Source organism: Nicotiana tabacum, chromosome 7 (assembly GCF_000715075.1).
Source record: "Nicotiana tabacum cultivar K326 chromosome 7, ASM71507v2, whole genome shotgun sequence".
NCBI classification, from domain to species: Eukaryota; Viridiplantae; Streptophyta; class Magnoliopsida; order Solanales; family Solanaceae; genus Nicotiana; species Nicotiana tabacum.
The window spans coordinates 124,354,074-124,380,474 of NC_134086.1; the positions used below are offsets into that span (position 1 = coordinate 124,354,074).

Below are 26,401 nucleotides of genomic sequence, written 5' to 3' on the forward strand. Positions count from 1 at the left end.
GGGAGACCTAGGGATACTATTTTGGAAGGAGATTATCATCGAATTCTACATTCATTCATCTTCAGTATGTAATTTGATTATGCAAACTATTTGTAGAATTGTTATTATGAGCATGAGTAGCTAAATACCTAATCTAGGGTTTTGATGGAGCATGCTGAAGGATGACTTTCTCGTTATGTTAATATAGATTTGCCATCGTATTATCTCTATTTGTTCAACTATATGCTTATTGCTTTTCATTGAAGGGCCCTTAATTAGATGTTCCTATTTAGTGTGCATTACTCAAGAGAGAGTGTATATTTAGGTTGTTGTTGAACATCATCACTCCTAACGTATATGAGGGATCAATACTAAGGGTTTAAAGGTAGGATTAGGGATAACGAAACCTTGGGTGCAATCTAAGTGAGCTACAATTAAATCTAGCTAGCATCATTCGGGAGAATATATCTAGTATATTGTTGTAATTACTCAGAAAAGAGTTACGGTAGTCAGAGTGCTCATGATCGATAGAGAAGACTTAGGTAAATTTTATAGCAAACATAGCGGGAAGGATTTCGATAATTGGGGAAATCATAACTCTAGACCTCTTAATCTTTTCTCCAACCCTTAGTATCTTTAGTTGTTAATTTACTATTTTTAATTTGTTAGTTAATTAGTTAAACACAAAAATCTAAATATCTATAAGTTAGGAATTGTTCAAGATTCTCTTCTTGGTGATAGTGAACAGTTGTAGCTAAACCTTAGTTCTCTATTGGATTCGACTCCGGACATGTAAACCATATTATATTTGCAACGACCGCTTAGTCATTTTTATAAGGCATAGTTGGGCGTGATCAAGGAGTGGTATCTTGGAAGTCATCCAAATAAACTTGTATTGCCCGCTCTACAATGGAGGCTGAGTTCATAGCCTTAGATAAAGCCGGTGAAGAAGCTGAATGGATCCGAAATTTCTTGGAAGACATTTCATTTTGGCCTAAACCGTTGGCACCAATATGCATACATTGCGATAGTCAAGCGGCAATTGGAAGGGCTGGGAGCATTATGTAAAATGGTAAATCTCGTCATATACGACGAAGATATAAAACTGTTAGACAATTACTCTCTAGAGGAATTATCACGATTGGCTACGTAAAGTCAAGCGATAATGTATCGGATCCACTTACAAAAGGCCTAACTGGAGAGGTAGTTGAGAAATCATCTAGGGGAATGAGACTATGGCCGAGGATAAGTCATTGTGGCAGTAACTCTACCTAGAAGACTAGAGATCCCAAGATCTAGGTTCAAGGATATCAAATAAAGTCATTAATGACGGTTCAACATTGTCAACTAAAATTTTGGTCCATTTTCATTATGAGACAATGTTCAGTACCAAGGATAAAATATTAAGGCTTTTTAATGATTTCTAAATTTGATCCGGGTATATCAAATAGTGTATCTAGGAGATGACACATTTAGGAATCATCTATGTAAGTGTGAAGTGTTAGCCACTTCAAGAAAATTTTTGTAAGGCCAGTTCTCTACACACTTATGAAACTAGGTAGTGTTCATGGCTGAAACGAACACAACAATGAGAACCAAAATGGTTAAGGGTTGATTGTGTGACTTATGGTTGTCTAGGTATACACCAAAGTTCGACGGTTCAAAGATATCAAACCTATTGACCGTGTATATCCGACATAAGTTCACTATGAAACGTTCAAAGGAAAACCTACGTATCCAGATGCGATTAATCATTACTAGCGAATCACACCGATTTTCATGCATATTTCCGTGATATAGTCATTCCCCATTCATGTGGGGGATTGTTGAGTTTTTAAAGCTTATTTTAGCTTAAAAGAGGGTGAATGGGAAATGTAAGGAAAATAAAATTTTTGAGTTTTCCTCCTTGACAAAGGGACATTGTCCCATATTGGAGGAGGAAAAGACTTTTGATGGGTATATATACAATTTCTCTTCTTTTAGCTCTTAACGAGTTAATAAGAAGGCAAGCCTCGCGCAGACGTCATCGTCGCTCGCTCGGCTCGGCTTCGACTTCGGATTCGGATTCGGTCAAATGATCGATTGATTGATCGGCTTCAGTTTTTTATGCATATTTCCGTGATATAGTCATTCCCCATTCATATGAGGGATTGTTGAGTTTTTTAAGCTTATTTTAGCTTAAAAGAGGGTGAATGAGAAATGTAAGGAAAATAAAATATTTGAGTTTTCCTCCTTGACAAAGGGACATTGTCCCATATTGGAGGAGTGTGTGTGTGTGTGTGTGTATATATATATATATATATATATATATATATATATATATATATATATATATATATATATATATATATATATATATATATATATATATATATATATATATAATTTCTCTTCTTTTAGCTCTTAAAAAGTTAAGAAAAAGGCAAGCCTTGCGTTGTCGTCGTCGTCGCTTGTTCGGCTCGGCTTCGACTACAGATTCGAATTCATATTTGGTCAAATGATCGATTGATTGATTAATTTTTTGGACCAAATTTATTTGTTAACAGTAAATATTAACGTAATATTATTAAATATCTGTTTCTGTAATGAAAAATTAATTTTAAATCTAAATTATCCATTTTTTTTAACAGAAAAATAAAGTTTCCACTGCCCATCCATTTTTTGTAACGGAAAATAAAGTTTCCTCTGCCCGTTTTAATTTGCGTAAATGGCTATTTACATTATAGTTGTTTTACGTGAACAATTATAACTGACCTATGAAGAGTTGCACCTCTTCGTTTTTGAACTCAACATGTTTGCTATAAATAACATTCCATTCTCTCAGATTTTCCATACGAAATTCTGAATTATCCTCCTTTCTTCTGCATTATTTTAACTACAAAGAACTACAAATAAAGCATCCGTGTGATTTGCCGCTGAAACACTGGGGTTTGAAGTACCGCTATACCAGTGTGTAATTCATTCTATCCTGGGAGGAAATAATCCACAGCCTCGGGTACTATGAGGGGATTAAGTTCCTTAAGGAAACACTGTGAATTCGGGCTCGGATTAAATTCTATTTTTTTTATATTTCTGTTTATATGTTATTTTATTTTCTCCAGCATTATTTTACAAATACAGTTTACTAACAAGACATTCTTTCACTCACAAAGTATTTGCAAATTCGCAGAGTTCTCTTCCACTTACAAAACACTCACAAATTATTCTGAAAAAACTATAATTACCTAAAAAGTGATTTCGGGTTTTCTTTTCCTGCCGATACATGAGCTAATTATTTGTGGCGCTTATCAGGGTGTTTGGCTAAGCTTATAAGGTGGTCAAACTGGCTTATAAGTATCTTTTGGCTTATCTACACATTTGGTAAATACCCAAAGTGCTTATAAGCTAAAATCAGTCATAAGTTGGACACCCCTAGCTTATGGTTTTTTTAGCTTATAAGCACTTTTAGTTTGACCAAGGTTTTTACTAGTTTATCCTAATAATATTTTATAATTCACAAAATATTTTTCCCAAAATAAAGTTTCTAACTTTCTTTTCATTCCATATTGTTGTTCATCTTTTTCTTTACAAATGAAATTTTTAATCTATAATCTTTTGTAAAGTTTTTAAGGTTATTTTAGTCATTTTAAAATAACAACTTATCAGCAATTTTCTACCAAACACATCAACTACTTATTATCAGTTTCAACACATTTATCCAAACACGTAAATACTTATTTAAAAAATCAGCTTCAGCACTTAATTTAACAAACAAGAATAACCAAGTTAGACAAACAAAATTATATTATTCAGACGTCAAAAACAACACATGGTAACAGAACTAGGAAATTCAAGTTGCTTATAAAGAGGGATACACAGAAACACAGTTCTGATCCTTTATTTATCAAAAAAACGATCATCTAGATGAAAAAAACACTCAATGGTTTAGATTTCAATGGAGTCCACCAGTAAAGCAACGATGTGAGGTTTTAGAACCTTTTCTGGATGAGTGTATCCATCTTGATTGTGTTTGTAAGTGACATCGATAATACGTGCGAGATTGAGAATACGAGTGAGAATTTCTGTAGAAACAGGAGTTGGTCGAAGAATTCCTTCATTCACATCCTTCCATGCTATCTCAGCCATTTCTTGAAATTTTTTCATTGCTACTTGTGTTGATACGCCATAATCCCTCATATAGCACTCAATTCCTGTTGCAATTTGGCCCCTACCCTTCTCAACCTAAAATGGCAATAAAATCGATTTATATATCTAAAATCAACAATCATATAAGATGTTTTAATTTAATGTAATGCGATGTGTACCTCATACGTGGCAATGTCATCAACAACTCGACATAATGTTACATTGGCTTCCAGAATTTTAGGGTTCGTAGCCAACCACTCAAAATCTTCCTGGGCAGCTGATTTCATTCCCAAGTAGGATGTTGTAGTTAGCAAGTAATATGTGCTAGTAGCTAATGCATTGTTAAGATACTCAGAAACAGGTGGCATATATCCCTCAATGAACCACTTTGCTTCGACAAAATAGTTTCTCACAATCTCCTTCATCTATTTAACACGAACAAAGGCGAAATTCAAAAACTAATCAATATAATATTTCAACAATAAATCTGATTACAACGCAAATAAGGTAAATAAAGATGATTTTCGAAATAAAACATTATAAATCAGTGAGTCATACTCTTTCTTTCGCATAGTGGACAACATAGGATCTGCCATCCTTTGACAATTCCTTTTCATAATCTTCATAAAGGTCTATAAGAGCCTTAAAACTGATTTTCATGTAATCTGGGAGTCTATCAATTTGACTAATATCCCACCTAATACATGAGAAATTAAAGATATAGTAAGTTTCTCATTTAAGAAACCATATAATAAATTCATAAACTGTGAAGACAAAAGATTCTACCTCTGTATGGCATCAGTATAGACCTCAAGTTCTTTTACAATGCCATAAGCATCGAATGTGTCATCTACTATCGAAATCATTGCTATAGTCTTAGCAAGCATGACACGAGCCTGGGAATATTGAGGTTCAGCATACACCCCCATCGTCCAAAAATAACATTCAACTGCTCTATCCCTAGCATATGGAAGTGTTGTCACAAAATCCAAATCTTTCCACCACCTACAAAATAAGTACGTACCAACCTTAGAATATTGCGAAGAAATAATTTATATTTTTTACATAAAACATATCATTGTACCTTGATACTTCGCTGAGTTCTTGTTTATGCAACATCTGAAGTAAGTTGTAATCCAATTTAGCAAATCGAAGTAGCACATCATTTTTCAGTTCCTCCTCTTCATAGATTGAGATGAAGTAGCGCGTCTCGACTCTCGGAATACTTTTATGCAGAGACTGCTCAAGGGCATGCGTCACTTGCTTATTCAGAGGCGACTTCAAATGTGGAGCTGCAGACTCAAGATGAGCAGTGGAAAAAACAAGCGCCTCTTCCAAAATACCCTCTTCATGAGTCCTTACATGTGAAGCTTCGTATAAGCTCAATAGACCCTTTGCATCATTACTAAGAGACTCCTTGAACTTGCCGTTTGCATCTTGGAATCTGCTGAAAATTTCTGGATCATGAGTAAAAACAAAAGATTAGTTTTCATGCAGCAAAAGCCGGAAAAATTGGTGTAAGAAAAAATTAAAGATATACAACAAACAAACTAAAAAAAGGGTGCATCATATATATATTTAATGGACCTACTTGGGGAGATATTGTAACCATGTTGTCTCAACATTCGAAACTGAAGGGCACAAGTGTACAAATCATTGTACTCATGACCTTCAAAGTTTGGATCTTCTTTATAAATCTGATCCAACATGTCGTCTATTTGTTTCTCAAAATGATAAGCTAAGCCAAGGCGCTCAACAGTGTCTATCAGATTCAGCTTTTCAGCCAATGAATATCTTTCACAAGCTGCTGCCAACATACTCCTTGTTTCCTCCTTCAATATCTCAATCTCTTGACCATATTTTTCTGCCACCTGTAAATGTATTTATTAAGTTCATGTAACTTTATTCTTATATGTTCAACTTAAAAAGACTATGCATAATATATTATAAATACCTGATTGTCAACAGAGAATGAATGGAAACTATCACCCCAAAGACTTGGAGAGAAATTGGCAACTGGACGAACAATCTGTTCATCGTTGTTAATGAGGGCAGCTTGGGCCATTTCAAGAAAACTGGATATAAGCTAGTGGAAATTAAAAGCAAGATAAAGAGCTAGGGTTTTTTCCCCTTTGTTTTGCTTATCTTTTATTTCTTGGTGCAGAGAACTGAACAAGCTAAGTGATGATCGAAATGGAAAAGAATGTATGGGTATTTATAGTGTGCAAACAACTTTAATTATTTCTCTTTTGAAATTCTTGTTGCAGCAGGTATCCTGTTGCCTTACTTGACTTTAGAGCACTTGTGAACTTCTTCTTTTTTACTAGTCATGGGAAAGTAAATAATATTTTTTTTAAAATTAAATCCATCCACCCGGGCTTTCACCTCCCGAGGTGGTGGGGGTTTGGCATAGACCCCCTACCTTGTATATCGATAGCACTCAAATAATACACCGGAGGGGTCATAAAACCTAAATCTAGAAAAGAAGCTACTGCAGTCTGCAGAATACCTGAAATCAATAACATGGTTAAATCACAATCAAAGTTACATGTTATACAGTACTTTTGATTGAAGTTATTACTCTATTTTTCATTTCTGATGAGGCTTGTTATAAAAAGTTAGTCAACTTATACGATAGTGTCAAAAAACTTATAAGCTCATAATATAAATGCAACGTGCCCTTTTACTTTTCTATCCCTATTGCCGCCTTCTTCACTTCCGTGGCGTCTGTCTTGATCCAATGCTTCCTAAATTACCCGACTTTTCCACTTTCAACTTAAAAAGAGAATAAATGACATAAAATCCTAGTACTATGAAATTGATGTGTGCACTCTAACTTCTTGCTTTGTGGATTTGGACTGTCGATAAGTACCAGTCTACTTTGATGGCCCGAAACAAGTCTCCTTGATATAGATCGATCTCGCGGCATCTTTATTATTTCCTCCGGTTCAAAATAAGTGATTTTTTAGTTGTTTTCACACAGATTAAAAAACTGGGGCAGAATTTTGAGGAGGACGCTCAAAATTCCGTAGCAAGAAAAGTTACAGTGTCTTGAACCACGTCGCAGTTTGAAAACATCTCCAAAGGTTCAATGGGGTTGCAATCGTATCACATTCGCAATAGGCTTTCATAATGATGGAGCAACATCGAATAATAAGATTCTATATTACTTGATATTAAAATAATGATTTGGAGGGGTCAAATTAATGCTTGTAAAAATTGGAGTTTTTCTAAATTTGACTACTTTGAAAAAAAAAAATTCTTCTCAAAAAATAAGAGATCTAGGGTAAAAGTGAATATTACACCATTTTACATTAGTTCTTAGTGCTAAGCTAAAAACTGGGCTTTCCAACTAATTAAAGCGTTAATGAGGAGGCCGCGCTCCTCCTTTGTACAACTTATATGTGTTATAATAACTAATTGCGTAATAAAAATTGGAGATTAAATCTGTGAAACGGGCATAAGATCTCAAGTAAAATTTCATATTTAATTTGATAGTCCAAACTAGTAGCGGGGCAATTTTAGAAATGACGTGACAAGTACTAATTAAAACTGATTAATCATCAATATTATTGCTCCTAACTTCAACTTCTTGGTTGGAAATTTACCTTTCCGTGGTATTTGACATTTGAACCAACCTTTTAGCCATAAAGCTAAGGATGAATACTTTCAGTATAATGATGAATAATCGCACTAATTATACCATACTATAGATTTTTATTTTTTTATGATAGAAGCGATCCCTACTGGAGAAGTTAGTGTTGCTAGCCTATTTGAGAATGCTTTTTATTGCCCGTTTGGCCACGCTTCTCCAACAGCGAAAAATACCCTCAAAATCAGATAACAATTGAATTTGTAAATGGTTTTAAGGATACGTGATTGACACAAAGAAATAAATTAAATTGTAATTTAATAAAATATGATAAAGTAAAATCAAACCAGTCAGGCGCGACTTAGAATTACTGACGACATGGCCCTTGACAGGGAATTGTGAAGGTCGAGCATTAAGGTTGTAGGTTAGGGAAAAGTTGTGAATATTTCTACAGCACAATAGAGTGAGACTAGCCATTTAGGAGTTAGTCTGAGGATGCTACTGGTCGTCTACTGATGCAGGGCTTTATCTGTTGGTTTTTACTATACCATCCATCTAATTCGTATTTCGTATTTCGTATTCCGTATCTCTTATATTGCTGTTATTTTATTATGAGTCTATTGATGATACTAATATATCGTCTCTTGTTGCTTTCTTGAGCCGAGGGTCTCCTGGAAACAGCTTCTCTGCCCCTTGGGGTAGGGGTAAGGTTTGCGTACATATTACCCTCCCCAGACCCCACTTGTGGGATTATACTGGGTCGTTATTGTTGTTGTTGTTGTTGTTGTAAAGTAAATTCAAACCACATGAATTGAACAGATGAGCACAGAATGCACTTTGATCAGTGTCAAGACACAGTTGAATAAGAGCTTAAAGAGAAAGTAACAATATATTATTTTTGAATGCGTGTTATATCGTGTTTTACAAGTAATCAGACCCTTTTTATATAGTAGGGGAGTCCTACTTTAGGGACAATTCTATAAAAGGTAAAAAGCTCTTGATTCACTGATTTACCGATTCCTTATTGATATATGCCGAGTTTCCCACCGTAATATTCGACCGGTCATGGATATTTTGGTCTTCTGCTGGTTACGCTGACAATGTTTTCTCGAGCTCGTTCGGGGTCAGGGTCTATTCCGGGATCACGAATTCAATATTCACGAGGACAAACATTCTGATCTCGGGTTCTGGCCCAGTGAGATTTCGGGTCGATCATTAGTCCCTCACGTTCCGAGCCCGATCTACCATGTCGCGGACGAGCCCAATTTCTATCGTATATAGATAGTCCCCTCGTTTTTCAGAGAGTAGACGATGAAAAATGACATGAGGTCCTGATTCTCACCTCGATACCACGCGACAGAAATGACAAAATAAATGAAACATCATGTCAATCAAGTCTTAGTGGTGTCAAATGCTTGTCAGTTGCCGGTCGGCCACTTCTGGATGCGAACTATCGTTTAAAACTATAAATACCCCCTTTTTCATTCATTCAAACTTTATCCAAACCTTCTACCCTTGTTCTTTAGAAATCTTTATATTTTTTGGCATTTGTACTCTGGTTTTTTAAGATCATTTGTGAGGACTTTTGCTCATCTTCACTGCAAATCATCAAGCGTACTGCTCTAACTTCCTCTTCTTCTTTTTCCCTCCAAAAAATAAATGGCGAAGACTTCAAAAACTGTTCCCCAAAAAGAAACTCCTTCTACATCGTGGTCGGCTGCCGAGGAGACCATTCCACGTACTGTTGTTGAAAAACTAGCGACGAAGCCCTCTTTGAACATGTTCACCCCTAGTGGGTGCTCGGTAACTACCGATTTTAATGTTGAAACACCTCCCTTTGTGCCCGGCCAGTGTGAGAAGGTCTCGAGATACGTATGCTCGATCACTGAAAAAATCCTCCCCATGGTAAAAAAGGATTGCAACTGGGTTGACAAGCATGTGGTGGTTCCCAGACTAGATGAAGATATCACCACACGTAGAGGGATACTTAAGTGTTTACACTTATCTCTTTACGATGGGCCCATTGGATACGGTTATCATCCACTTCTGCAAAAGATACGAGGTATACCTCAGTCAAATTCACCCTTCATTCTGAAGGATTCTGATCTGCTTTCGGTTCTTCGTGAGTAATCGATGGGTGCTCGTTCACCGTCGACCACCTCATGCGCCTATACAATCCCTGACTCTTTTATGGGGGTGGGGGTGGGATTGATCAAGTTCGCGTGTCGGGCTAGTAAAGCCCCATTCTCGAGTATCGATGAAGATCGAGATCAAGGCTGGCTAGGCTATTTTGCCCGAGTGAGGACCTCGGACCTGATCCCAACTGAGTGCATGCCGTTCCCCGAGAAGTGGAACACAAAACGTAAGTAAAATTTCATTTTCAAATTTTACTTTACTCTTTTTTCCTTCCTTCTTATCGATGCTTGGCGGTGGTGCAGTTATCACTCGGGTCCCGAATGCAGTCCCTCAACTCATGGAGTGGGTCAAGGGCATTGTGTTACAAAGGCCGTATTCTGAGCGTGCATGGCACAAACTTTCGAAGGATCGGTGGGAGGCTCGTTCTCATGATGAGATTCCTTTCCCTGAGTGAGTAAAACTTGGTTTTTTTTTGTATCGCCAAGTTCTTGCTTGTTTTGTTTCCCTTTGTAGGTTTATCCAAGGACGTCATACTGAGGCCTCCATCTGGTGACGAGGATTGTCCTGCCAAGTCCCCTGCTCCGAGACAGGGTGAAGAGAAGAAGAGAAAAAGAACTTCGAGTTCTCCGAGCTCAGAGAAGTAGAAAACAAAAAAGGTTGGTGCGCAAGCCTAAAGAAAATACATGCGCTCGAGCGCTCTCATTGAACTCATTCCACCGGTTGAGGGACGGGTTAGAATAAGAAGCCTCTGAACTGGTAGCCCACGTGCGGTCACAGTTCGAGGGACAAGGAGCCTCTGAACTAGAGAGAGGCGAGGCCGATCTAACTCAAGCAAGGGAGGCTGACGAGAAGGCCATGATTGAGGCCAATGAGGAGGTCATGGCCTACGCCACCCGAGACGTGCGTAATACCCTGAAGGATGTACTCGGTGTGATAGATATCACCAAGTCGCCTTCATTCACTAAGTCTATGTACAACAAGGCTCAGGCAGTGAAACCTCGCCTAATGAGGTGGCCCATGGAGTGCATGACCCCTTCCACAACTTTTTTGATGGCATAGATTCTACCGCCATGGAGGACGTCACCGAATCGGGTGACTTAGAGGTGCCAAGGAAGAGTCCATTTTCGGGAACAAGTGGGCCTTCCTCAAGCCCAAAACTGATCACCCGATTCCCAACTCCAAGCATGGATCCTGACCGGAAGTGATCAATCATCATCTCCATTTCGGATGATGTTCGGGTCCTCTCTGCCCCCGTAGAGGTGGACAATTACCTTCGGTGCTTGGTGATCGAGAAATACCAATCCAATATGAATGGGGTAGAAGTGCCCCGCCTGTTCAATGAATCTCAATAGGCATTAAATCTGGTAACTTTAGATATCTCTATATGACTTCTAGTTTGTACTTAGATTAACTTATAGATGATCATAATTTTTTCCTTTGTGTTAGTAGGCCTCGCTGCTTCATCATGAGAGTTTTCTTCGATATCGAGAAGAGCTAAACTAGTATAGAGCCGAGATTCAAGGGCTCACTGAGAAGAGAGATGCTTATAAACTTCTCATCGAGTAACGCAAAGGGGAGGCTAAGAGCCTCCGAGCTGAGCTAGAGGTGACTCGGAAAAAGCACGCCGACCTAGTAGAAAAGGTAAAAGTCTTTGAGATTAGTGACGATGAGCTAGACTCGATGACAAACGCTCTGAATCAGCAAGTCTAAAAGAATCTTGATCGGATCGACCAACTTCGGGCAGAGATGGATGCGGCAAAAGGCTGAGGCAGTAGAATGGAAAAGCAAAATGGACCTCCTGGCCTCGGAAAAGGAAACTTCCCGGGTGCAATTGGCTTCAGTTAAGGTCCATCTTCTAGCGTCAAAGGAAAAGGCTATGGTGAAGGCCAAAAATATTGAAGAGCTTCAGTCTTAGCTAAGTTTGGTCGTCTTTGATCGAGAAAATCTAGCCAAGGAGTTTGAAACGGCTAAGTCGGAGGCCGAGGTGGTTAGAGTTGATGCTGATGAGATGGTGTACCAATATAAGGCCGATGCCGAGGTGGCCAGGTTCGAGCAAAGGATATCATCAAGCATGCGAAGCGGCAATCCCGAAGGGAGGCCCTTTAGGAAATTCATTCTCGGGGGTTTGACTTTTTGGGTGAAATTGAGAGAGCCAAGGAGATCAAAGCCGAGCCCAAGAAGTTGGCTTATCCTGAGGATGATGAAGATTCAGAGGGTTTGAGTGGATCCGAGGGCGGAGGAGACCCCGAAGGTGATGAGGCATCCCCGTCGAAGACCGGGCCACTTAGGCTCTTTTTAGATGTTTTTTGTTTTTTGCCTTTTGTATTTCCTTTTTGTTAAGGCCATTTGGCCTTTGTAAAAATTTGCATCGAGGTTGTTTGGACCTTGTAAAAAAAATTTGATATGTATATAAGGCTTTTTCCCTTTAACAACATCTGAATTTCTCCTTTGCTTTATTTTTTATATTTGCAAAGATTGAAATGCCTTAGCATGGAATAGTTAGGTTATGTTCGAAGGTTCGAACAAGCCTTGCCTTCAACATTATTTTGTTTTAAGGCGTCGTGGAGTTCTGTGTCCGGAAATCTTTTCCCAAAGTACTTATACTTTTTCATATTATAGTTTGCCGAGGGTAGCCTTTAGATCCGATTAAAAAATTTAAGGCTTTGTTTTTTTTGTTACGGGTCTCGGACGTCTCTGGCTATTTTAATATAGTTGTAGACTTTTTAGTTTGGGTGTTGCCCAGTGGGCTTGTTATCCTGAGTTATCTGGACTTGCCTAAGATAACAGTCCCCGAGTGGGGATGGTCGTAGCCTTTAAAATACGGACGTTGCCTAATAGGTCTCGTGCCCTCGAGCTCTGATAGCTCGGACTGTCCGAGTTTGTTTTTTGACGGTAGTCCCCGAGTGAGAGTGATTGTTAGAACTCGGATTGAGGTGGCTCTTGAGCTCAGTACCTTTAGGGGATTGGATGTAGGAAATTCCTTAAGAAATGCAAGGAAATTTTAAGGGACAAGATATTTATCCAAAAGGAAAAGACTTCTTTTTATTCTTGTGCATAATATTTATACATATGTACATGCTTTGTGCCAGGGCTCGAGCAGTCTATGTGGGCATGGTTCATTTGATTGTTTGCCCATTACAATACATCCTATCGATCAAGCTGAGGCCATACAATCACGAAGTTTCTTTCCTTTCTAAAAATCGATATCCGAGGTTAATGCCCCCAAATATTCGAGGTTGATCATAGAGAGAAGCCTCAGATACTGTTGTTTCGATCTTTGACACCGATTCATGACCGACCTTCTATTCTAAGTTAGCCTGATCCACTATCGCCTCGTTAAAAACCTTTCCAGAAAACCCACTTAGGACAAAATCGGTTCAAGGTAAAAAAAGTGTAATGAGTGCTTTTAGACCTGAATATTTGTATCACTCCTCGTTGGTTACCTGCAAGCATTGTAAAAATGTAAATAAAAGAAACGAAAGGGGTCGTATCTTAGCAGTAATATAGTATCAAGTGAGCTATATTCCAGTTGTTCGGTAGTTGCTCGCCATTTATTGTTCCGAGTTTGTAGGATCCCTTTTCGGTGATCTCGATAATTTGATATGGTCCTTCCTAGTTAGGCCCCAGCTTCCCTTTGTTTAGGTTTTAGGTGTTTAGTGTCACTTTCCTTAATGCTAAGTCCCCGATATTGAAGTGTCAAAAGTTGGCCCTTCGATTTTTATATCTCTCGATTCGTTGTTTTTGGGCGGCCAACCGAACAAAGGTAGCTTTGCGCCTTTCGTCTAATAGCTCCAGGCTTGTATTCAAGGCCTCGTCATTTGACTCCTTAGTCGCATATCAGAACCTGATACTTGGCTCTCCGACTTCAATCGGTATTAGGGATTCCGCACCGTAAACTAGCAAGGACAGGGTGGCCTCGGTACTAGATTTTGAGGTTGTACAGTAAGCCCATAAGACTTTGGGCAGGGTTTCCTTTCATTTTCCTTTGGCATCAGTTAACCTCTTTTGAGGTTTTAGAGTATGGTCTTGTTGGTCGATTATGCTCGTCTGTCCCCACTAGGGTGGTAGGGTGTTGATAGGATCCTTTTGATCTTATGATCTTCAAGAAACTAGCTTACTTTGCTACCGATGAATTGTTTTCCATTATCGCACACGATCTCGACTGGTATTCCGAACCCGCATATGATGTGGTCCCAAATGAAATCGATGACTTCTTTCTCCCCGACCTTCTCATATGCCTGGGCTTCTACCCACTTAGAAAAATAGTCAATCAAAAACAATATAAATGAGCCTTACCGGGTGCCCACGAAAAGGGGTTGACGATGTTCATTCTTCACTTCATGAATAGCCATGGTGAAAAAACCGAATGCAGCAGCTCCCTAAGTTGATGAATCATTAGAGCGTGTCTTTTGAACTCATCGCATTTTCGCACGAACTCCTTTGCATCCTTTTCCATGTTAATCCAATAGTAGCCGGCTATGGTTACCTTTCGAATTAATGATTCGGCACTTGAATGATTTCTGTAGGTGCCATCGCGAACTTCCCTCAAGACGTATTCGGTATCTCCTGGATCTAGATATATTGCTAGTAGGCCATCGAACGTTCTTCTGAACAAGGTTCCGTCTTCAGACAAGATAAATCAGGCTACCTTCTTACGCAGGGCCCTCCATTCTTTTGGATTCGAAGGCAGTTTCCCTGTCTTAAGATATTCTACATATTTGTTTCTCCAATCCTAAGTCAAGTTTGTAGGGTTTATCTCGGCGTGACCTTCTTCCACTACCGATCTCATGAGTTATAAGACTACCCCCGAGTTGAGCTCGTCGTCCTCGACCGACGACCTTAAGTTTGTAAGGGCATCAGCCTCGCTGTTTTGATCCCAAGGTATGCGTTGCAAAGTCCACTCCTTGAACCGATGTAATGTTACCTATAACTTATCCAGGTACATTTACATTCGTTCTTCTCTGACATCAAATTTTCCATTAACTTGGTTCACCACAAGGAGGGAGTCGCACTTAGCTTCGATCTCCGCCCCAAGCTTTTGGCTAGTTCGAGACCTACAATCAAGGCCTCATATTCGGCCTCGTTGTTAGTTAATTTCACAATTCTAATAGATTGTCTAACTATTTTGCCTGTAGGTGGCTTCAATATGATTTCAAGTCTGAACCCTTTGCGTTCGAGGTGTTGTCCGTAAAGAGGGTCCAAATTCCCGAAGACATTCTCGAGTTTACCAATAACTTTCTTTCAACCTCGGGTACTACGGCTGGTGTAAAGTCGGCCCCGAAATCTACCAAAATTTGAAATTTAATGGCTATCCGGGGTTGATATTCAATATCGTACCCGCTGATTTCCACGACCCATTTGGCCAATCGTCCCGAGAGTTCAGATTTATGCATTATATTTCGCAATGGGTAAATAGTCACAACACATATAGGTTGGCACTAAAATAGGGTTTCAGTTCCCTAGAGGCCTTAACAAAGCGAGCGCCAATTTTTCGAGGCAGGGTACCTAGTTTCGGCCTCACCTAGAGTCTTGCTAACATAGTAAATTAGAAATTGCGTACCTTGATCTTCCCGGACCTGGACTCCACTTACCGCTATCTCTGATACTACAAAGTAAAGGTACATTTGTTTGTATTCCTTCAGCGTGTGAAGCAGTGGTGGGCTCAATAGATATCGCTTGAGTTCCTCCAAGTCACATTGGCATTCCGGGGTCCATGAGAAGTTATTCTTCTTCAGGAGCGAGAAAAATCAGTGGCTCTTATCGGAGGACCTTGAGATAAATTGGCCCAAGGCGGCTATGCACCTAGTTAACCTTTGCATGACCTTTACATTGTCTACCACTGTGATATCTTTGATGGCTTTAATCTTGTCGGGGTTGATCTCAATTCCCCGGTTGGATACCATGAACCCGAGGAATTTACCCGATCCGACTCCAAACGTATATTTCTCTAGGTTCAACTTTATATTATACTTCTTCAATATGCTGAAGGTTTCCTGCAAATGTTTTAAATTGTCCTATGCTCGCACGGACTTAACCAATATATCGTCAAAGTAAAATTCCATTGATTTTCCTATTTGTTCCTCGAACTTCCGGTTTACTAGACGTTGATAGGTGGCACCGGCGATTTTTAATCTAAATGGCATCATGTTATAGCAGTATGTGCCGTACTTAGTGATGAAGGAGGTTTTTTAATGATCATCCGGGTTCATCTGTATTTGGTTATACCCGGAATAGGTGTCGAGAAAACTGAGGATCTCGTGGTCGGTTGTGGCATCGATCATGCGATCGATGTTGGGCAAAGGGAAAGAGACCTTGGGACATGCCTTATTTAAATCCTTATAGTCTACATACATTCTTAATTTGTTCCCTTATTTAAGGACTGCCACTACGTTTGATAACCAATTCGTGTATTTAACCTCCCGGATGGACCATATTTTAAGGAGTTTAGATACCTCGTCCTTGACGAAAGCATGTTTGACCTCGGACTGGGGCCTCATCTTCTATTTTGACAGGGTAGAATTTTGGGTCCAGGATTAGCTTGTGAGTGGTTATCTCCGGTGGGATCCTTGTCATATCAAGATGGGACCAAGCGAAACAATCTATATTAGCTATAAGAAATTGAATGAGTTTTTTCCTGAGCTCGGGAGTTAACCTCGTGCCCAGGTATACCTTCCGATCAAGTAGATGCTCGATCAATATGACATGTTCTAACTCCTTGACCATTGATTTAGTGGCGTCGGAATCATCGAGGATTATAAAAGATCTGGGAACCCCGCAATCAACATCTTCATCAGTCCCATGTTTATCCGGTTGGTTCATGGCAGGCGTCGGTAATTGCTATTTAGCCTCTTTCTTTGTACCCAAACTTGGTTTGTTTGACGTTGTGAGTGTTGATATCGGAATTATCTGTTCGATTGCAAACATTTCCTTTACAGTTGGTTATTCTCCATAGATTGTTTTAATCCATCCTCGCATTAGGAATTTTAATACTTGGTGAAAAGTCGAGGGCACTGCCCTCATATTATGGATCCACAGCCTCCCGAACAGGGTGTTGTATCTCATGTCTCCTTCGATCAAATAAAAATTGGCCTCTTGTATGATCCCGGTGGTGTTTACTGGTAAAGTTATCTCACCCTTCGTTGGTTCGCATGCCATGTTGAAGCCATTCAATACCCAGATAGTCGGTACGATTTGGTCCAACAATCCCAGTTGTTCTACGACCCTCCATTGGATGATGTTGGTCGAGCTACCTAGATCAATTAATACATGCTTAACTCGAGATTTATTTATGAGTATAGATGTTACCAGTGCATCATTATGGGGCAGCACGATCCCTTCTACATCCTCGTTGTTGAAAGACAAAGTTCCTTCTAGTATGTAATCTTGAGTCCATTTTTCCCTTGTAATAGATACTTTGGTGCATTTTAACATTGGCCCTTGAGGAACATCGACCCCAACAATGATCATGTTAATGACATGTTGAGGTTATTCTTGTTCGGTCAATTTATTAGAATCCCTATTTCTGAAATGATTCTTGGCTCGGTCGCTCAGAAATTCTCGAAGGTGCCCGTTGTTGAATAATCGGGCTACCTCCTCCCTCAAATGTCGGCATTCCTCTGTTTTGTGGTCCTGAGTGCCATGATATTTGCACATCTAGTTAGGATCACTTTGGGCTGGGTCAGTTGTAGAGGTCGAGGCCATTTGGTGTCCTTGATGTGTCCGATAGTTGATACAATGGCGGCAACATCAACATTAAAGTTATATTCTGATAACCTTGGTGCTTCTTTAGGCCCCATAGGCCTGGCGAAACCATTCTTGGTCATGAGTCCCCAACTGCTCTGGACTCGATCATTTCTCCTTTTATTTTACATAGAATTCTGTCTGGACCCACTACTTCTTCGATCTCCATTGGACGGCTGGTATCAATCCATGTTTGACCTCGGTTCACGGTCAATATCTCTTTTGACTCTATCGATAGGTCTAACAAGATAAACAAACATGGAAGGAATGCCAAGTTGATCATCTTCGACTCTGATTTTCAATTTATATCAATTATGTACACCAGCCCAAGTAAAATCCGGATACTCTATCAGATTTTGCTTCAACTGTTATGAAGCAACCGAGCTACAAGCATTGAGTCCTTGGGTGAAGCTTGAACGGCCCAATCATCAGCGACTGAAGGCAGATCCATCTGTTCCATTTGAAACCGGGACACAAACTCCTTGAGCGTCTCATTATCCTTCTGTTTTACTTTGGAAATGTCTGACTTCGTAGTTTCGACTTTGATAGCCACGGCGTGTGATTTCACGAAAGAGACTACAAGTATAGAAAATGAGTCAATATAATTAGGAGGTAACTTGTGATACCATATCATAGCTCCCTTTGACAAGGTCTCTACGAATTTCTTCAACAAGACAGACTCGATCACATAATCCTCCAAGGCATTCCCTTTGATGGAGCATGTGTAGGAGGTAACATTCTCGTTTGGGTCGGTCGTTCCGCTATACTTCTGAATTTCGAGCATACATAATTTTTTAGGGATCGGTTTTGTAGCCATATTCGAAGGAAAAGGTTTTTGTACGTACTCTTCGAATCCAGACCTTTCAGTATCGATGACACTTCAGGGATTTGGTTGACCCTGGAATTGTAGGTTTCCACCATTTTGTCATTTGCTTCGATTTTTTTCTCCCTTGATTCTATCCGTTTTGTTAGATCCTCGAGAATTTTTATGATCTCGAGGTTAGTCCCGACTTATTTTCATTCGACCTCCCTACAATAGGTTCTTCCCTGCGGGTGATTTTCCTGGATGGATCGGGTTCAATTTTGTTCGGTGCGTTTTTGGTTCTGTAACTAAGCTATCACCGCTTGTTGAGCCTGTAACATTTTGTAGATCATCCGTAGATTGATATTGTCTCCTCTATTATTTTGAATATTCTGTGTTGTCGATCGGCTCCACCACCGATGCTATTCTCGAGGTCGGTAGGCATGTTTGATATCCACATGCGAGTTAGCATCCAACGGGTCTGCGACTGGAATTTCGATGGGATCAACGGGCGGTACATCATTACTGGGCGCTACGTTATTATTTTCACTGTGATGATCGGACTCATTGTCAACAGGTAGGGGTGCTAATTGTGAGTTTGACATTTTTGACTTTTAACCTAAAATTAGAGACATTTCAAAGAACAAGTGTAAAGGAGTGTGTGTTATGGAAATTTGTATCAAATAACCACTATTATCCCAAACTGTTTACCCTCAAAATCAGATAACAATTAAATTTGTAAGTGATTTTAAGGATACGTGGATTAAATTGACACAAAGTGGTAAATTAAATTGCAATTGAAATAAAATATGATGAAGTAAATTCAAACCACATGAATTGAACAGTTACAGCCTGGGGGGTCTACCCTTGAACAGAATGCACTTTGATTAGTGTCAAGACATAGTTGAATAAGAGCTTAAAGAGAAAGTAACAGTATATTGCTTCTGAATGCGTGTTATATCGTGTTTTACAAGTAATCAGACCTCATTTATATAGTAGGGGAGTCCTGCTTTAGGTACAATTCTATAAAAGGTAAAAATCTCTTGAATCGTTGATTTGCCAGTTCCTTATTGATACATTCCAAGATTCGCACCATAATATCCGACCGGTCACGGATATTTCGGTCTTCTGTTGGTTACGCTGACAATGTTTTCTCGAGCTCATTCATGGTCAGGGTATATTTTGGGATCACGGATTCAATGTTCTCGAGGACAGACATTCTGATCTGGAGTTCTGTCATGGTGAGATTTGGGGTCGATCATTAGTCCCTCACGTTCCGAGCCCGATCTACCATGTTGTGGACGAGCTCGATTTCTACCGTATACAAAAGTAGAAAAAAATAGTTTCTCCCAAGAAGCAGAAATTTTTTGGCTTTTTCTTCTTACCAAAAATACCTTAACAAACTATAGTATATAGCAAATTAACCTTACTTATTTTAAACTTAATACTTAGGATATTAATGTATAAGTATTTCTTTTCTTAGTTTAATGATAACTTTCTAATATATAATGACTTCGGGTGAATGCTTTTATATTTGTTGAATAATTTTTTAATATATTTTAATCATCTTAAAAGAATTAAAGTATTTTTTAATTTTTTTTTCATATTTTACTTAAATAAAATGAAAAGATTTAATTATTATTTCTGATAACAAATTTTGAAGTTTATTTATAATATTAACTATTAAATAAATCTATCCATGTCCTTATCCGTAAATTGATACTTAAAAGAACTTTTTGAAAACCTGGTCATACACAAATTACTATTCAAAAGTGTTTTTCAGATTGATTAGTCAAATACAATTTGTTTCTTTTCAAAAATACTTTTCAAAATAAGTTGATTTTTCAAACATGGCCAAACAAGCTATTAGTGCCATGAAAAATACTTTAGTTTCTCAAGATAATACTGTATTCTGGGCCGGGCCTGGGCCTTCATGGGCCAAACGGGCTGGGCTTCATGGGCCTGGGCTCTGGCAGTCCCGGGCTTCGTGGGCTCACCTGGTGGAACCGGCCCGTGACGGGCCTAAGCCCATGTGGTCCTGGGATAAACGGGCCGGGCTCGTGGGCTTCGCGGGCCTAGCGGGGGTTTTTTTTTTTTTGTAAGGCAATTTATTGTAGTATCATGGCTATATTAAAAATATATATGTAGTATATATGTAGAAATCTAATTATTAAAGTGCTTGACGAAAAAGAAAAATAACAAAACAATAGTAAAACACTAAATTGTCATGCATAATAAATTAATAACAAAGTACAACATGAAGCATATATATATATATATATATATATATATATATATATATATATATATATATATATATATATATATATATATATATATATATATATATATATATATATATATATATATATATATATATATATATATATATATATATATATATATATATATATATATATATATATATATATATATATATATATATATATATATATATATATATATATATATATATATATATATATATATATATATATATATATATATATATATATATATATATATATATTCTCTTCTATATTGTCTTGTAGTATTGTATGTTATGTATATATATTCTCTTGTAGTATATATTGTATGTTATGTATATATATATCCTCTTATATATGTTGTTGTAGTATATATTGTATGTTATGTATATATATTCTCTTGTATATTGTCTTGTAGTATATATTGTATGTTATGTATATATATTCTCTTATATATTGTCTTGTAGTATATATTGTATGTTATGTATATATATTCTCTTGTATATTATCTTGTATATTATCTTGTAGTATATATTGTATGTTATGTATATATATTCTCTTATATATTGTCTTGTAATATATATTGTATGTTATGTATATATATTGTCTTGTAGTATATATTGTATGTTATGTATATATATATTCTCTTATATATTGTCTTGTAGTATATATTGTATGTTATGTATATATATTCTCTTGTATATTGTCTTGTAGTATATATTGTATGTTATGTATATATATATCCTCTTATATATTTTCTTGTAGTATATATTGTATGTTATGTATATATATTCTCTTATATATTTTCTTGTAGTATATATATTGTATCTTATGTATATATATTATAACTTATTACTTATATATTTTCTTGTAGTATATATTGTATGTTATGTGTATATATTACCTTATATATTTTGTATGTTATGTGTATACAAATTTATTTATTTTTTTTTTTAAAAAAAAAGTCGTTGGGCCCGCCAGGCCCGCCAGCACCGGCTGACGATCCCGGGCTCGTGGGCTAATCTATGAAGACCGGCCCGTCACGGGCTTCTCAGGACCACCAGGACCGGCCCACCAGGCCCGTTAGGCCCGTTATGACCACGGGCCCGGTCTGGTTCATGCCCGGCCCACCAAGCATCATTATCTCAAGATGGTAAATACACGTGTGAATAGCATTTGTCGCACTTTTATTTAACAGTAAGGTAAAAAAAAGAAGTGTAGTGTGTATATTCAATTATTAGTACCAGTACGGCTAGTGTTTCGTAATTAATTCTTCACTCGTTGTTTCGTAAAGTCTTCACTCGTTGTTTCGTAAAGACTTCACTCGTTGTTTCGTAAAGACTTCACTCGTCCACTAGATAGTGATAGTGATAGTGATAGTAATAAATGTTGAATCGTCCACCAGTTGAAGTTCGAACAATTTGAAATTGAGTTACTACTACACGTAAAACTGGAACAATAATACATAAAATCTATGCACATACCAAAAAAAAAAAAAAAAATCCAGTTACCTCACATGCTACGAATATTGACATTTTAAAATCCAAATTCCAACACGCTTTCAAACAACCAATGGAAAACTGATGAAGAAGAGAAAAAGGAGAGACGCCAACGAAGGAAAATAAGAGGGAAGAAGAGTCAAGTGGCTCTGTTTCCACAAGAGACGCCAATGGAGGAAAAAACGTTCGATGGCTGCAATAATCCTAAAGGATAGTACTACTACCTTTACTAGAATTTGAAGTTAAAGATGGCTGTTTTCATAGTCATATATAGAGGCTCCTACATCTCACTATTATAAATACTAATTTCGACTCTTCCACTTTGCTCTCCAATACTCTTCCAAGTCACTTTTCTAGCACTAAATTAAAGGTCCAATATATAAAAGCCCAGCTAAGATCCTATACTCTTAGAAATTAATGGCCTTAGCTGCAGTCACTAATACTGTACTGCACTACCCAGAAGAAACACTTCACCCCATTCCCAATTTATCTCCAAGTCTTTGGGGTGATAGTTTCCCTTCATTCGCTGTTGACAATAAGGTATATTTAGGATGTGTTTGGTACGAAAGAAAAATGTTTTCCTGCAAGATATAAGAGATTTTATTTTCTGGTGTTTGGTTACTAAGCAAAAAATACTATAAGAGCATTTACATATAAGTCACACAATTATTAAAATATATTTAGGAACATATACTACATATTTGAGATCATAAATTTCAAAAAGTTATAGCCACACAATTATTAAAATATATTTAGGAACATAAATTCTAAAATTCTTTATTTCTTTCTTAAATTATGTTTCAAATCATACAACATCGCCTTAATTGGAATGGAGAGAATAAATCTTGTCTTTTACTTCTAATTAATGCAATAGGTTCATTTCGAACTCAATATTTTTCAGGAAATACAGATATCTAGGTGAAAATTTACTAATATAACAAATATTTAATATAAACCCATAATTTTATAGTACAACTACTTCAATACTAAAAGCTTTAAAGGTTAAAGCCATATTGAATCTTGCTTTGGTCTGTGTTTTGTAAGATAAGGAATTTAATTTGTTTGGTGTTTTACTAATTAATATGTAGTATATGACCATATTCTGAACATTTTCGTATACATTATAGGTTGCAGAAAAGCATGTTCAAGAGATGGAAACTATGAAGGAAAAAACGAGAAGTATGTTATTAGCATGTGGAAAAACAGTATATGAGAAATTGAATCTAATAGACATTATTGAACGCCTTGGTATAGCTTATCATTTTGAAAAACAAATAGACAATATGTTGTATCACATACACAATGCCGATCCAGACTTTGAGGGTCATGAATACAATGATTTGTACATTTGTGCCCTTCAATTTCGAATGCTGAGACAACATGGTTACAATATCTCACCAGGTAATTAAGTTCAATATTACTATGAATCAAGTGCATTTTTCTTCTATGTGAAAATTTGGTCAACTTCTATTTTTTATTTAAGACTAAAGATTCATATAACTAACCTAACTTTCTTGCGACTCAGACGTAACAATTATTAATGTTGTATTTTTACAAGAAGGCTAATCATCTTGTTGATTTCAAACCAGGTGTGTTTAGAAAATTCCAATATGGCAATGGTCAATTCAAGAGGAGTCTTAGTACCGATGTTTTGGGCATGGTGTGCTTATACGAAGCTTCACATGTGAGGACTCATGGTGAATACATCTTAGATGAAGCACTTGCTTTCACTACGACTCACCTTCAGTCTACAGTTCAACATTTAAAGTCTGCTCTGAAAAAACAAGTTACACATGCCCTTGAGCAATCTCTGCAAAAGGGCATACCAAGAGCCGAGATACGCTACTATATCTCTAACTATGATGAGGGTGAATCGAAAAATGATGTGTTACTACGATTTGCCAAATTGGATTTCAATTTACTTCAAATGTTATACAAAAATGAACTCGGTGAAATATCAAGGTATATATGGAAATACTTTGAGAACAAAACAAAGAAAAGAAAATCCGTTTGATAATATTGATTTCTCTAACTCTGAGAAGTTTTGCAGGTGGTGGAAAGACTTGAATTTTATGACAACACTTCCCTATGCTAAAGATAGAATAATGGAGTGTCACTTTTGGACGGTAGGAGTTTACTTTGAACCTCAATATTCTCAAGCTCGTATTATGCTTGCCAAGACTATAGCAATGATTTCAATAGTATATGACACTTTCAACGCTAGTGACATCTTGAAAGAACTTGACATTTACACTGATGCCATACAAAGGTATGGACTATGTATCTAATACTTTACAATTTTATTTTTTTATTAATAAGAAAACTAGAAGCCAAAGAATTATTCTAGTAGTAATTAAGAATGATAGTGAACTTTCACAATCTTTTAACTTAAGACCAGCCTGAATGAAAAGTGAACTTTTACTTTTCTGTACAAGTCAATCACCATGCATTTTTCCTGGCGCAACATGAGAAAATGACATGAAATTGTCTAGAACTACTTTTCACTGAGTTGAGAAACGTATTACTCCCCGTGTCTATGATAACTGATTAATTTGCTTTTTTATTTTGGTCCAAAATAAGTGTCTATTTATATAATCAAGAAAGAATTCAATTTGTTTTTACAAAATTACTCTTATGTACATATCCCTAAAAAGTTTTCTTACTCCTCACATCAAATATTTAATTAAGGGTAGTTTAGTCAGACAAGGTATTTTTGTATAAAATTTAGTGTTTTCTCAATGGACGTGCCAAAAGCAAATTGGTCACTTATTGTGGACCGGAGGGAGTATTTATTATCATTTATTTATAATCTTAGTCTATTATTTCTAATTTCTTATTTAAAATTTAGGTGGGACATTAATCAAATTGATGAGCTCCCAAATTACATGAAACTTAGCTATAAAGCTCTTCTAGATCTATATGAGGATTATGAAAAAGAGTTGGCCAAGGATGGCCGATCCTCTGTTGTCCATTATGCAAAAGAAAGGGTACGACTCATACTTACTCCTAATAAATTTCATTTATGTCTCTTAATCTTGTGTACTATCTCTTTTATAACTGCAGTATTCAATGAATAACTAAGTAGTTAAAAATATTTTTTTGATGTTGAATAGATGAAAGAAGTTGTGAGAAGCTATTATGTCGAAAAAATATGGTTCATCAAAGGATATATGCCACACGTTTCTCAGTATCTTAACAATGCTTTAGCTACTAGCACATATTACTTGCTCGCAACAACATCCTGCTTAGGCATGAAATCTGCTATCGAGGAAGATTTTGAGTGGTTGTCAAAGAACCCAAAATTTCTTGAAACAAATGCTACATTATGTCGCGTTGTTGATGACATAGCAAGCTACGAGGTATATATTGCACTAGATAAAAGAAGATTAATTTTAATTATATTGACAAACTAAATACAACCATACTATTGACTACATATTTATACCCTTTAGGTTGAGAAGGGTAGAGGCCAAATTGCAACAAGAATTGAGTGCTACATGAGAGATTATGGCGTATTAACAGAAGAGCTAATGGACAAATTCCAAGAAATGATTGAAATAGCGTGGAAGGATGTGAATAAAGGAATTCTCAAACCAACTCATGTCCCTATGGAGATTCTTAATCGCATTCTCAATCTTGCTCGTGTTATAGATGTTACATACAAACACAATCAAAATGCTAAAAGTTTTTAAACCAAAGACACAATTGCTCTGCTCGTGGAATCTATAGAAATATAAACCCTCAACCATATGCTGATCTAGAGAGCTGTTGGCTCCCCATTGGAAAAAAAATTTCTACTTATTATTAATTTTGCATGTATGTTGTATATGTTATAAATAGAATTTTATTTATGGTGAATGTCTATATTTAGAGAGATTTTAGGGTTCATTACTTGGTGGCTAAGTCACCTTCTCCCTATAAATAGAGGGTTCTATTCCATTGTAATTCATCCCAAAATCAATAAGAATTCTCTCTCCCTACCTTTCTTTGCAATACTCTTCTTCTTCTTTTATTGTTTCATAACACGTTATCAGCACGAGACTCTAACCAAGTAGAAGCTTTGGGATTGAGCATAATGATTGTCAATTGTTCTTTGAACTTCCTTCATGATTAAATTCTGGATTTAAGGTAAGTATTTTATTTTTCTCTTTCAAATTCTTGACATTCTATACTTTGATTTTAAATACAAGCAAAGACGATAAATTTTGATTGCAACTCTAATGGAGTTTAAAAGAAATTATAACCACCCAAAGTGGTAAAA

The 26,401-nt window shown here is 37.0% G+C and overlaps 2 protein-coding genes across 2 annotated transcripts; one reads left to right on the forward strand and one right to left on the reverse strand.

The window, feature by feature from the left end:
* Positions 1–3,744: 3,744 nt before the first annotated feature.
* Positions 3,745–6,297, reverse strand: LOC107769393 (viridiflorene synthase). Its single transcript, XM_016588603.2, has 7 exons — positions 6,059–6,297; positions 5,696–5,975; positions 5,189–5,561; positions 4,891–5,109; positions 4,663–4,801; positions 4,284–4,529; positions 3,745–4,200 (listed from the first exon to the last, which is right to left on the reverse strand). Exons 1-7 carry the CDS (start codon positions 6,167–6,169, stop codon positions 3,904–3,906), a joined length of 1,665 nt encoding a protein of 554 aa, XP_016444089.1. The 5' UTR covers positions 6,170–6,297; the 3' UTR covers positions 3,745–3,903.
* A 15,763-nt stretch (positions 6,298–22,060) lies between these two features.
* Positions 22,061–26,120, forward strand: LOC107769404 (vetispiradiene synthase 3-like). Its single transcript, XM_016588611.2, has 7 exons — positions 22,061–22,680; positions 23,268–23,541; positions 23,730–24,102; positions 24,191–24,409; positions 24,989–25,127; positions 25,254–25,499; positions 25,593–26,120. Exons 1-7 carry the CDS (start codon positions 22,558–22,560, stop codon positions 25,830–25,832), a joined length of 1,614 nt encoding a protein of 537 aa, XP_016444097.1. The 5' UTR covers positions 22,061–22,557; the 3' UTR covers positions 25,833–26,120.
* The last annotated feature ends 281 nt before the right edge of the window (positions 26,121–26,401 follow it).